Below are 14,227 nucleotides of genomic sequence, written 5' to 3' on the forward strand. Positions count from 1 at the left end.
CCTACCCTACATAATAACATACTGTGTGCCAGGAGCCACCCCCTGGTCTTTCATGCATATTGCCTAGGGCTAACCCCCGGGTCTTCCTATCATCTATAATAACATACAGTGTGCCAGGAGCCACCCCCTGGTCTTTCATGCGTATTCTAAATGGGCCGGCATTGGTGCCTTAGAGCCATACAAACAGTGAGGAGACTCATCTGATACTGCTGAACTGCTGCTGCTAATCCCTTTGACTGCTACCTGACCACTGACTCCGAACTGCTGCTCCACTAGCTCCCCGAGCTACCAATATCAACATAAAACTTAGTCTAACTGACCTTCAATGGTCAACTAAGTCAACTCTTGCCAAAGTTAAAGTCCTGGTCAAAGTCAACCTCCCAGGTCAACCCTACTCGCCGAGTCACCCTATTGACTCGCCGAGTTCATATGTTCAGAGTCCTTCTATTCGCGACTCGACTCGCCGAGTCAGTCCATGACTCGCCGAGTCTACCGATTACCGAGTCCTGACCTGTCCAACTCACCGAGTCTCCATTCGACTCACTGATTCGAGTCTCAACTCGAAGGGTTTGGGGTTTCGCGACCTGACTCGCCGAGTCCAAGAACAGACTCGCCGAGTCCAAGAACAGACTCGCCGAGTCCAAGACAATCTTCATCTAACTCGCCGAGTTCATGCCCAACTTCATCCGACTCGACGAGCTGTTCATACCACTCGTCGAGTTCCTCCTCATCTTCAAGCTACTCGCCGAGTCCACTCAAAGGACTCGCCGAGTCCATCCGGTCCTTCATATATGCAGAGGACTTTTGAGTCATGCAGGGACTCAAATCTGTAGATCTACCCTTCCCAAGCCTATTCCTCACGTAAAGTTGCAAACTTTACGTGTAGAGAAGGAGATCTAAGCAAAATACACCATAAACTAGGGTTTAAGGCAAGGAGGCTTCATAATCAACTCAAGGGCTGCTACTTGATGCTTCTCAAGACCATAATATGCTTAGATCTGAAGTAGCAACTTCAGATCTGGCTTCTAACTCAAAATAATAACATTATGGCTAAAAAGCCCCAACAACCACACATAGATCTAGGTGTAAAAAGGGTCCAGGAACTAGTTTATTACCTCCAAATGCTCAGAATGAACTCACAATCCCAGATCTATAGTCCCTTCTTGCTCCTCCAAGTTCCTTCTTCCTTCTCCAAGCTTTAATGCACCTTCCAAGGCAACAAATGGCTCAAACAAAGGATATGACGGATATGGTTTGGTATCCAGGGCTAAAGAGGCAGTAAGGAACCATAGGAAGAAGATTAAGACGTTTATATAGGCTCCAAGTCCCGAATTCAGGGTTTTCCACGCACAGACCAGACTCGCCGAGTCACCTTGGCCGACTCGTCGAGTCGGTCACTTACTCCTCGACCTGGATCCCGCTCGGACTCGCCGAGTTCCTTCTTGGACTCGCCGAGTCGCCCCTTAAAATTAAGGTTTTCTTTCCTTTCTTGGCCTTCAAAACTTTGGGTGTTACATTTTGAAACAATAAAGACCATCTTATTAAAATTTTAAGGGATAATGACTTAGGAAGGTAATAAGGTTTTCAGTTTGTCCGTATTGGGTCACTAAGGTTTTTTTTGTGCGTATTAGACCAATATGGTTGTTATTACCGTTTAGAAATAGTCATTTTTACCGGTTTTAACCGGTAAAATGACTATTTCTAAACGGTAATAACAACCATATTGGTCTAATACGCACAAAAAAACCTTAGTGACCTAATACGGACAAGCTGGAAACCTTATTACCCTCCTAAGTCATTAACCCTAATTTTAAAGACATTGAGAATGTATGACCATCAATAGTAAACTACTTTGTTTAGAACTCGCGTCGTCCCATATAACCTGCTACTCCTCTATATGGCGAAGCTCTTCATCTATAGTCGTCCCTTTGGGGACATCCGATAAAATTGGAACGGTACAGAGAAGATTAGCATGGCCCCTGCGCAAAGATGACACACACAAATTGAGAAATGGTCCAAATTTTTTTTAACCCTTCGTCGTCTTCTCTGGAACCCTAATTCCCTTTTCAAATGCTAATAGAGTTTAATTGCAATTCTTACGTTTCAGTAGTTCATCTACTGAAGTCATGATCAGACAACATGTGGATTCTATGGTCAGATTGATCTTCTTGTTGATGTCTTCAACCATTTGAGGCAGGTAAGGGTGATATTTCTTTCTATAAAGTCTCCTTTAAGTTTTTTACTTTTCCTGTCATTAAGTTTCATGTTTTATAAACTTCCGTTTATGTGTTGTATATAGTCTGTATGTGTTTGTTTATGTGCTGATTTTTTTATTCATTTTGCAACTTCAGTTTCTTAGTTCATGTTGTGGTTTTGCTTTTTATAAAATAATTGATAATAGACATCTTCTGCAAGTCCCTGTTGGTTTTATATTTCCATTCGTAATCAAATGTAGACATTGATCAGAGGTATCAAAGTGAGATTGTTTTTGTACATATGGATGTGTTCATGTAAACATTTAAATGACAAAAAAGAAGTTATTGATAAAATGTTGCATATTTATGTAATGAAGATCATCAGTCATATGAGTTTTTGGATTTAGAAGTTCTGGAAGGGTTGTAAGATAAGTTTAAATGAAAGCAACTATTTTCAGTCAAACAAATTAGTCACTATTTCTAAACGGTAATAACAACCATATTGGTCTAATAGTCACAAAAAAACCTTAGTGACCTAATACGAAAAAAACTGAAAACTTTATTACCCTCCTAAATCATTAACCCAAATTTTAAAAGTTAGTACAAAAGTGCAACAAAAACAAACCATATACACCAAAGCTGTAATTTACTTTTTTTTTTTTTTTAATAAATGCTATTTAATTATGTTATGAAAATTTATTAAAAAAGAAAAAAAAAGCGACATGACCATATCGGCCCCACGTGTACGTTAAGGAACTCAGAGATGGGACACTTGGACTACATTATTACAAGTAAATCAGACGTATCATTGCCTGCTTTTGGTCCCGCCCGAATTTAGTGTACACTGCCCCACTGTTATTCACCACTCACTCACTAGTCACTACCTCCCTACTCCATCAATTATAATTCCAAATTGCAAAATAGGTCCTCCACCTTTTCATCATGTGACTAACTAATCCCCTGCCTTTCATAATTAAAACTTGAATAATAAGTCCCTCTTCGTTTATCATAATCTCTAATTGGAAAATGTTCATTTTGGTCAAACAACAATCTTTAGGCATGCATCATTAGGCACTAGGCAAGGTTGTTAGATATTGTGTTAGTGTAGTCGTTATTAACATGACATTTATAAGTTGTTTAAATTTAAAAAATCATGTCATAATCCATACAAGATTAGTCATTTTATATTGGTTTGTAGATCTAACACTTATTCCCTTTTCTCTTTTAGTTAAATAAGTATATTTTTTGAATTAGCCTTGAATTTTAATGGACATTCTCTTTTTCACATCAAGATGATTGTAAATTTTCAATTTAGCATTCAATGTTTCTTGTAGGTTATTCTTAGTTCATTACCAACAATTTGGTTTTTAATGCACGTTATTAGAAGGTCTCACTTGATACCATAATCATAAATCATAATGACTAACCTCTTTCTTCATTCTATATGATGTGCCTCTTAAATATGTAGATTAACTGAAATAGAAAATATTAACATGACGTGTTTGTATGTGTTGCATAGTGGTAACAAAAGGTATTAAGTCATAAATAACCAATATTTGAAAATCATGTGTTGAATAAGATGATTTTTAATGAATTATTTCTTTGAATAATATGTATCGGAGTTCCTACTTTTAAAACGACACATCCAAAAACTTCAAAACTATGATCAAATTATTATTTAATAGGAAATAAAAATTCAAAATTAACGTTGTTAGATATTAACAGTAGTTAAAAGAGAAAATGACAAAAATAGTCATTTACACTAATGGGATTACAAAAATAGCCAAAAAAATCAAAATTAGCCTACAATTTCGCAGATGGAGATGCCTCATCTGCAAAATCAGCATCTCATATGCGAATGTACAAGCACCTAAAGCACAACTGTGCTTTAGGTGCTTGTACATTCGCAGATGCTTTTAATTTTTTTTTCTGTATATATAGGGGTAATTTCGCAGATGGAATAGGTCCATCTGCGATTTACTCTCATTCTATCTGCGAAATTGTGGGTTTTTTTTTTTTTTTTTAGTTTGACTATGAAATGAATTGGTTTGACTACGAAATCATGTTGCTATATAAAAAGTTTTGTAGAAAAATATCATTTTGGTTGTTATTTGTTTAGGAACTTTCTCTACAATTTGCTCAAAAAATGATTGAATATTTGGTTTGTCTTGTAACTGGTGGGAGATGGCAAGTTAATGGAACCTGATTTATATAACAACCAAAATGATATTTTTCTACAAAACTTTTTATATAGCAACATGATTTCGTAGTCAAACCAATTCATTTCATAGTCAAACTAAAAAAAAAATACAAAAAAAAACCACAATATCGCAGATAGAATGAGAGTAAATCGCAGATGGACCTATTCCATCTGCGAAATTACCCCTATATATATAAAAAAAATTAAAAAATAAAAAAATAAAAGCACCTGTGAATGTACAAGCACCTAAAGCACAGCTGTGCTTTAGGTGCTTGTATATTCGCAGATGAGATGCTCATTTCGCAGATGGGGCATCTCCATCTGCAAAATCGTAGGCTAATTTTGTAATTTTGATTTTTTTTGGCTATTTTTATAATGCAATTAGTGTAAATGACTATTTTTGTCATTTTCTCTAGTTAAAACAAATTAACTTTTTCTGTTTTCATTGCAAATCGTCTCATAATCAAACATCGCTATTACTTATTTCCATTCATAAGCACAATATTTAAGTAGCCCGAAACTTTCGTATTTCTTATCTAAAGAAATACAAAGTTGAAGGATCTAAACGTCGAATTTCCAAAGTAAGAGATCCAATTGTAAGTCTGTACAGAAGTCAAGGTTCCCTCACTCATGACCTCTCAACAACAAACAACAAATCCAACTTTCGGATTAACTCACAACAACCCATCACAAGTAGGCCCCACCTACTTGTTCATTTTCTTTTTACTTTTTACAGCCCTTTTCTGCATTTACCACACCACTCCATGCCATTGCCCAAAGACCTCTCTCTCTCTCTCTCTCTCTCTCTCTCTCTCTCTCTCTCTCGTGTGTGTGTTTCATGCAACTGCGAGCCAGAAAGAGTCGACAATGCACTCAAACCTCGAGATTCACTGATAAAAAAAATGATAAAAATGTTGCATAAATTTCTCTGCAATTTTGTTTTTCCTCCAACGCAATGGTTATCTGTTTAAGCATCGATTCCTGTGCTCCGTCGTTCGTGAGCTAGTTCGCCGGATTATGATGTTCGTTCCGCGTCATCGCCCCAACTCCGTATATTAAGCGCAGATTTTCAGGTTTAATTTTACTAAACTTTGACTTTTACTTGCTGTTGAAGTGATTTTGTAGCAATCGCGTTTTTGTCGTTAATGAATTTGTGTTTTCAATACTAAATGTGTTTGCTAACAGTTTCTCAATACGAATCAGCACTGATTCTTGTGTGATATGTTCGTTCGTCATCATCGTGGAACCTGCTTAACTTAAACGCCGATTTTCAGGTTTGATTTGACTTGACTTTGTGTTTTACAGCAATTGCTTTTGTTTCTTGCAGGAGTTAGTTTCTCAATACTAGATGTGCCATCTGTTAGGTTTTCAATAGATAGTTATCCCTGTCATCCGTTTACTAATTTTCTGATTCTGTTTATCACTGGGTAAATAAAACTCCAGCTCCACATGATTTGGTTTGCTGATTTGTTTCTCTGTTCTTATAGATTAGTGATATTTTTTTTTTTTTTTTTTTTTTGGGGGGGGAGGGGGGGGGGGTTCATTTTTTGTTAAGTAGTGCATCTCTTTGTATGGATATTTACGAACTGAAAACATGGATAATAGTTTTGTGTGTGCAGTTGTTAGGTCTTAACTTTCAAGTAAAAGAAGAATGTTCCAGATCCATAACTTTTTGTAGCTTTCTGTTTTTCTTCTTAAAGCAAATAGAGTGATATCTACTCTACCCATTTTTCATCTTAGAACCATTTGAACATGCAATTGTAGATTTTTTCCCCCTTTTTTCCCAAATGGAGCAAGGAAAACAAATTTTAAAACATTAGGAAAGAAGCAATTTTTCTTTTCCTCATTGTATAATTAGTATAATCAAAGAACAGGGAATGAGGCCTGTGCTGTTGATATTTTAGTACTTTTACATAGGAAAGTATAACAAAGTAACAGTGGGACTTAGATGTGACTCTTTTGTTTGGTCTTGTCACCTATGCACCACATATAGATTATAACATGTAAATTCTACCACTCTTGTTCACAAAGGTAGGCATAATTTTCAGGCGTACAAAGTTATGTTTCTAATTGCAAATTTATCACCAACATAGACATGATAACTTGTCATGGTGGCATGGTATTCATGGTGAAATTGGATCTTCATGTAGTGGTATTATAAGCTTTCATTTGCATTAGCTTCTGATTTTCTGCTAGAGTTATAATAAGACTAATCATGGAATGATATCTCCTTTTGTGCAACGACTAAGTTGAATGAGGGATTCTTATTTTGGAACAGAGGACAATATTCCTCAGTTGGATGAACAAAACCGAACTGATAATGGACCATTATTTTGCTGGAAACAACTGATACTGAATGTGGAACTTTGAGCTAAAACTAGACAGTTATAATAATAGGAAAATTTAGTATGCTTATGTTCTCTTTATGTGAATTACAATTGCTATATGTGATCTCAAATAGACTTCTGATGCTAATTTAAAATTATAAATTTCAGGTAGACAAGTTTGCAAGTTTTGCTTAGTCTTGTGAAAGGAATCATGAAGAGGAAGTACGCTAACTTACACCAAAACACACATCAATTTGATCCACTGCGTAAGTATCATTTAAAGCCTCGTTAGATCATGAAACCCAATACCAGTGAAGCCTTTCCTTTCCTTTATTTACATCTAAAATTTAAACTAGAAGTTATATATTAAAAGGCAAAAAAGCAGCAAAATATATGATTGTTTATTCAAAGTATTGTAACGTCTCTTCTTATATACAACCAGCTTTTGAAGCATACTGGTGTGGTTCATGGGTGCCTGTGGAAAGCTTAAGAATCAGAAATGGAATTGTTAGCGTGTTTATCATAAAAGAAGGAGAGTCAACTGAAGAAACCATTCCCATGTCAGACCTTCGAATAAGGTCAAGAAAAGCAAATTTGGCTGATTGCACTTGCTTTTTAAGACCCGGAATAGATGTTTGTGTGCTTTCTACTATTCCATCAACAGAAGAGGAGTCAACCAACGAGAATCCAAAACCTGTAAGTTGTTTTCAAGTCAAACTAAAACCATACTGTATTCTTTAAAAGCATGCATGCTATTGTTTCATAGCTTAATTGTTATTCTCTTGATGCTAATATAAGCAATTAAGCATTTTTCTTTTACTGTTACAGGTCTGGATTGATGCTAAAATAAGTTCAGTGGAGAGGAAGCCTCATGAGGAAGATAAATGCGTCTGTGAATTCCATGTGAGCATCTACATGAAGCAAGGTCCTGTCGGATTGATCAAGAAAGCGGTTCATAAAGAGACCAAAATGCTACATATTGATCAGATGTCCATTCTTCAAAAGCTTGAATTGAAGCCTTGTGAAAGCAACCACTATCGTTGGCATCATTCTGAAGACTGCAATTCACGTCATATATTTAAACTATTTACAGGAAAATTCTCTTCAGATATATCATGGTTAATTGTTGCATCTGTCTACAAGCAACTTGTTTTTGATGTGAAGCCAGTGGACAACCAGATTGTGTATCAAATTTGGGATGGTGATGATGATGGTGATGGTGAAAAGAGTTTGCGAAATTCTGAAAATCATTCAACTTCAAGTGCACTTAATTTCAAAGTAGAAAATGGAATTTCCACTCCTTTCATTGTCCCCTTCAGTCTAGTAGAGGAAAAGAAAGCTGTTTGTGGTGTTGATGAATTTGCTTCATCATCCTACTTTGACCTCATGGACGTAAGGCGTTCAAAACGTAGGAATGTCCAACCTGAACGCTATCTGGGTGATGATAATGTATCAGAGTCAGAAATTGATTTGTCTCGGTTTGGATTATACAGGCCAAACAGCTCAAAATACGAGGAAGTCCCAGTTGCATTCTCAATTCAGGATGATCATTCATTGAAAGATGAAAATAAATCGGAATACCTTAGGAAAGTATACAATCAAGAGGGTTATCTTGGAAGGCTGAATGATACTAACAAGTCAAAGGAGGTGAGAACAGAAGTTCCTTACAGACAAGATCCTTCTATGGCTTCTTCTTCTTCATCAAGGCCTTACATATATGCTGATACTTATAAGCCTGTAGTTTCTGATGATGAAGGAGGGGATCATAATACTAGTGACATATGGGCTAAGTACTTCAGCATGCAAGGTTCTTCCAAACTTAATAAACCCAAATATAAAGCTCCCAAAATGGACTATGATAGTTTGGGGGGTGGATTATGGAAGGGAAAAGCTATAGCAAACAAGGGAGGTCGTAAAAAGCGAGGTTCTTCTGGAAAGGAGAGTATCTTTGATACAATTACTTCTGTTAAGAAATCTGATTGTGCAAGTATTTATAGAGAATTGATGAGCAGATGCATGAGGAATATAGATGCATCCATCAACATGGAACAACCAGCTGTGATTGACCAGTGGAAACAGTTTCAGTTGGGCAAATCCTTGGACCAAAGGGAGAATAAAGAGATGCCTAAAAAAGAAGAAGAGGACGACCAAGAAGAAGAAGAAGAAATGACAGAAGAAAAAGAACTTGAAATGTTGTGGAAGGAGATGGAATTAGCACTTGCCACAACATATCTTATGGAAGAAACAGAGGTGTTATTATGTGTATATACTATATATTTTTTCTTTGTGATATACTAACATTCCAGTTAAATTTTCAGGGTTTAAATGAAATGCAAAAATCTAAGAGCCAGGAACCTAAATGCCTACATGATTACAGACTCAATGAACAGTTCGGGATTATCTGTAGATTATGTGGTCATGTTAGATCTGAAATAAAAGACATCTCACCTTCCTTTGTAAGTTATCTCAAGTCCTTGATACATATATAATATATAAACATTTCCAATATTAATTGTGTTTGTTGTATGAATTTGCAGTTACCAGGTGTAGTCTGGACGCCAAGCAAAGAAATCCAAACAGAAGAAGATGATTCAGAGCAAAACACACAAGATGCAGACACACGTCTTGAAATTGCATGTCTTCCTGCTTCATCCATCATGTCTGTATCAGATCAGAACGAAAATGTGTGGGCCCTGATTCCAAACCTTAGATACAAACTACGTTTTCACCAAAAAAGAGCTTTCGAATTTCTGTGGAGAAATCTAGCTGGCGATATCATACCTTCAGAAATGGAAGCAGCCAGCAAGAGAAGAGGCGGCTGTGTCATCTCCCACACTCCAGGAGCCGGGAAGACATTGCTTATAATATCGTTTCTGGTTAGCTACTTGAAGCTGTTTCCCGGGTCCCGCCCGTTGGTTCTGGCTCCAAAAACAACTTTATACACGTGGTACAAAGAAATCATTAAATGGGAGATTCCGATTCCGGTGTACCAAATCCACGGTGGTCAGACATACAGAGAACAAGTTTTAAAAAACAAACTGAAACTGGCTCCCGGCCTTCCCCGAAACCAAGACGTGATGCATGTGTTAGACTGTTTAGAGAAAATACAAAAATGGCTCACAACTCCAAGCGTCCTCTTAATGGGCTACACTTCCTTTCTAACACTTACTCGTGAAGATTCAAGCTATGCTCATCGCCAATACATGGCTAAAGTCCTTCGCCAATGTCCCGGGATTTTAATTCTCGATGAAGGCCATAATCCAAGAAGCACAAAGTCAAGACTAAGGAAAGGTTTGATGAAAGTACATACCCCTTTGAGAGTGCTTCTGTCGGGTACCCTTTTTCAGAACAACTTTGGTGAATACTTCAACACTTTGACATTAGCCAGACCACGTTTTGTGAACGAGGTACTCAAGAAACTAGATCCCACTTTCAAGAAGAGAAAGAAAGGAGTCGTCTCCAAGTTTTCACTTGAAAACAGAGCAAGAAAGCTGTTTGCCATCAAGATAGCAGAGCAAATCAACTCAAATGTTCAAAAGGACAGACAGCAGGGCTTGAACATTCTAAGAAGTTTAACAAGCAGATTCATCGACAACTATGAAGGTGGCAGTGCTGAAAATCTCCCAGGTCTGCAATGTTACACTTTAATGATGAAGTCCACCACCATTCAACAAGAAATCTTGCAAAAGCTTCAAGACAGGAGACCAGTGTACAAAGGCTTTCCTTTAGAGCTTGAACTTTTAATCACACTCGGGTCCATACATCCCTGGTTGATCCAAACGACTTCATGTGCAAGCCAATATTTTGAACCTGAAGAACTGAAGGCCCTTGAAGGACTCAAATCCGACATTAGGCTAGGCTCCAAAGTCAGATTTGTGATGAATTTAGTCCCTCGTTGTCTACTCAGAAAAGAAAAGGTCTTGATATTTTGCCACAACATTGCTCCAATGAATCTGTTTATAGAAACATTCGAGCGGTTTTACGGGTGGAAACAAGGCGTAGAGGTTCTAGTCCTTAAAGGAGAACTGGAGCTATTCGAAAGAGGAAGAGTGATGGATAAATTCGAAGAGCCTGGAGGTCCATCGAAGGTCATGTTGGCTTCCATCAATGCATGTGCTGAAGGAATTAGTCTCACAGCAGCTTCACGTGTCATCCTACTGGATTCAGAATGGAATCCTTCTAAAAGCAAACAGGCAATCGCTCGTGCTTTCCGCCCTGGACAAGACAAAGTGGTTTATGTCTACCAGTTGCTTGCAACAGGGACTCTAGAAGAAGAGAAACACAGCAGGACCACATGGAAAGAATGGGTGTCGAGTATGATTTTCAGTGAGGAACTGGTGGAAGATCCTTCTCATTGGTCAGCACCCAAGATTGAAGACGAGTTGCTTAGAGAAATTGTGGAAGAAGATCGAGCTTCACTGTTTCATGCCATTATGAAGAACGAAAAAGCCTCCAATATGGTGGTTAGAGGCAGAGAGTAACAATTACTAATTTAAAATATCTCCTTTCTGTTTTCTAATAATCAAACAAACGTCCATTGCATTTTTAGACAATAAATTATGGTTTGGCATGTGTGTTTAATATGGTCAGGGTGTATGAACTAACTTATGTTCTTTAAAGATCTCGTTCTTTGGATATCCTATTCTTCTGTTCTTCTTTGTCACTGGTTTTCCAGCTTCCGATGTTTGTTTGGAGCACCTCCATATATTATTTAAGCGCTGGTTTCAGGTTTAATTTTAGTTTTACTGGTTGTTGAAGTGATTTTTTAGCTAGGAATTGTGTTTATGTCGTGTAGGTATTTGTTTATTAATACTAATAATTCTTTTATCTAATAATTTCTCACAGGAATCATCGTGATCACCAGTTTTCAGGTTTGATTTGACTGGACTTTTGTTTTTTACTGGAAAGTTTTGAAATTATTGAAGTGATAGTGTAGCAATTGGTTTTGTTTCTTGCAGGAATTAGTTTCTCTATACTAATTGTGCTATCTGTTTGTTTTTCAATAAGAATTGCTAACGATTGACATTAAACATGGGACTTTTTTTGGAACCAAGTACAATATTAGCGGTTGGATGAATCAAACACAACTACTAATTGATCAATATTTTGTTAGAAACAACTGATGTTGGATGGTGGAACTCTGAGCTAGATCTAGAGGCAGTAATAATAATGAATTTTTTTTACTAGTCTTATGTTGTGTTTATGTGAATTTTAATTGCTATATGCTTAGCCAACTACTCTCATACATGACCATGTCTTTATAGAGCAAGTGCACACAATTGTGGATGAAATCAGAATAGTCAACTGATGTTTCTTGTATTGACTTATAAATTTTCAACTACAAGCTATGCATTGCTGGTGTTTTTTTCCTTATGAGATATAAAGTGCTAAGTGTGAAAGCTTAAGGAAGCAGCAGGCGAGTCAGTTGTCCATGGTGTTCTTTTTACCAATTCATTATTGTAAATAAGAAACGAAGAAGAAAGTGAAATGTGGCATAAGCTTCTCAACTTAATTATGAAAAACGCTCAAGAATATATACAAGCTAATCATGAGCAGGAGAGGCTATATTGTGGCTACGAATTGGGCCTGGTTCGGCCCATGGGCTGAAAGTATATAAACCTTAAAATCTAGAATAACCCTTATTTTCACACTTTCAATTTCAAGATTCTTTCAACCCTCTTGATTGCTCAAAGTCAATATTCACCCAAAAACATTACAAGTATATTGGACGAAATTGCAAGTACACAAAAAAAAGCGACCAGAGGAAATCGTAGGTGGCCCTAGACCATCTACGATTTCAAGAAAAAAAACCAATTATATGAGACGAAATCGTAGACCATGGGATGAAATCGTAGGTGCATAACCACCTGCAATTTGAGTAGCTATTTTCAGAAAAACTCGATTTTTGGCTATTTTTTAAAAATTCATTAATGTGTTTGGCTAAATTTGTAATTTTATAAAAAATTTAATTGGAGAGAAGTAAATTGATTAAGGGAGCAATCCATAAAAAAAAGAAGAGGTACAAGACCAATGTGTAAAATACGTATACAAAGGTGCTTGAAAGTAAAAACCAATTCTCCCCGCTTTCTCACGAACCAAGTTTCTGGAAAATTCTACAATCGTCTAGAGGACTCCGGAACAATCAAGTATACTCGAGAAGTCTCCGAAGAGATCAGGAATGCTCTACGAGACCCTGGAAGATGCTAGAATATTGTAGATGTCCGTGGAGCAAAGGAGAACGATCCGGAATAATCAAGAGGACGCTAGACGAAGCTAGAACGACCCGGAAGACTTTGGAATGATCTAGAACACGCTAGATCATACAAGAATGATTTGGATAATGTCGGGACGACTTAGAGATTTCTAGAGCATCGTATACAAGTCTACCATGTTCTAGAGTCTTGTAAAATTTATGTATATAACAGGAAGAGTCTAGATTAGTCATGAATGATCGGGACCTAGAAACTTCCATTTGAGGAGGTGTAAGGTTCCTATAAATAGGGGGAGGACTCATTTGTCCAAACCATCAAGAAGTTGCCTTGTAAAGAAGTTGAGTTATATAATAAAAGCTTTCTTGAAGTGTCCCTTGTCGTAAATCTTGCTTCCTAAGTTCGTTAGTACATCTAGATCGTCGAAGTTAGCCTGACTTAGTCGGAGAAGCACTAAGTGGCACACGGTATTGACTAGTCTAAAAGAGTCATCCCGTGACACGTGATATCAGAGCTAGGTTCGAGCAAGCAAGAGACCATTACGATGGAAGCAGTAAGTGAAGTATTCAACATTCCCCCTGTCGTCGAGGAGAAAGGAAGGAAGTCCAAGAAGAGGGATCAATCGGTAGATGCCTTGGCAAGCTTAGAAAACAAGCTTACAAGGACAGAGATTAACGTCGGTGAGATCCTTGAATGGAAGGATACCGTCGATCAATTCGTTGCTGAGATAAGTGACACGAGCGATGGATTGAAGGAGACCATCGGTGTCATCAAGGAAGAAGTCCTTGGACTTATCAACACCCTGCATAGTGAGTTCCGTGAGAAGGTAGACGCATTACAAGCCGAAGTAAACCTGTGCAAGGCAGCAATCACTGGAGGGACCATTGCAAGAACGTTTCCGCACACAAAAGCACCCAAACCATTGAAGTATGGAGGTAAACGCGAACCCAAAGAACTTGACGAATTCTTTTGGTCGATGGAATGCTACTTCAATGCTAGTCAAGTGAAGGACGACAAGACGAAGGTAGATATAGCCATACTTTATCTATGCGAGAGTGCAGCTCTATGGTGGCGAAGGAAGCACGATGATATTGAAAAAGGATTATATACCATAGACACATGGAAAGAATTCAAGAGGTAACTCAAGAGACAATTCTGCCCACATAATGCTGAAGATATAGCGATGAAGAAACTTCGTGGGCTAAAGCATACGGGATCCATCCGAGACTATACAGTCGAGTTCACAAGCTTGATGCTAGAGTTACCCGACATGCAGGAGAAGGACAAACTTTTCTA

The 14,227-nt window shown here is 37.5% G+C and overlaps 1 protein-coding gene and 1 non-coding gene across 3 annotated transcripts; both read left to right on the top strand.

Annotated features, from left to right (window-relative positions):
• Window positions 1-1,922: 1,922 nt before the first annotated feature.
• On the top strand, window positions 1,923-2,025 carry LOC111919806 (U6 spliceosomal RNA). The gene has a single exon (XR_002859606.1). It is a non-coding gene; the product is annotated as a U6 spliceosomal RNA (small nuclear RNA).
• A 3,121-nt stretch (window positions 2,026-5,146) lies between these two features.
• Window positions 5,147-11,359, top strand: LOC111919682 (SNF2 domain-containing protein CLASSY 1). 2 transcript variants are annotated; one of them, XM_023915258.2, is made up of 7 exons: window positions 5,147-5,468; window positions 5,581-5,669; window positions 6,891-6,988; window positions 7,165-7,418; window positions 7,551-8,972; window positions 9,041-9,178; window positions 9,260-11,359. In XM_023915258.2, the coding sequence occupies exons 3-7, from the start codon at window positions 6,934-6,936 to the stop codon at window positions 11,201-11,203; spliced, it is 3,813 nt and encodes a 1,270-aa protein (XP_023771026.1). In that variant the 5' UTR covers window positions 5,147-5,468; window positions 5,581-5,669; window positions 6,891-6,933; the 3' UTR covers window positions 11,204-11,359. The 2 variants fall into 2 exon arrangements, with proteins under 2 accessions (XP_023771026.1, XP_023771027.1); XM_023915259.3 differs by having other exon boundaries at window positions 5,599-5,669.
• The last annotated feature ends 2,868 nt before the right edge of the window (window positions 11,360-14,227 follow it).

Source organism: Lactuca sativa, chromosome 8, assembly GCF_002870075.4.
Source record: "Lactuca sativa cultivar Salinas chromosome 8, Lsat_Salinas_v11, whole genome shotgun sequence".
Lineage (NCBI taxonomy): Eukaryota > Viridiplantae > Streptophyta > Magnoliopsida > Asterales > Asteraceae > Lactuca > Lactuca sativa.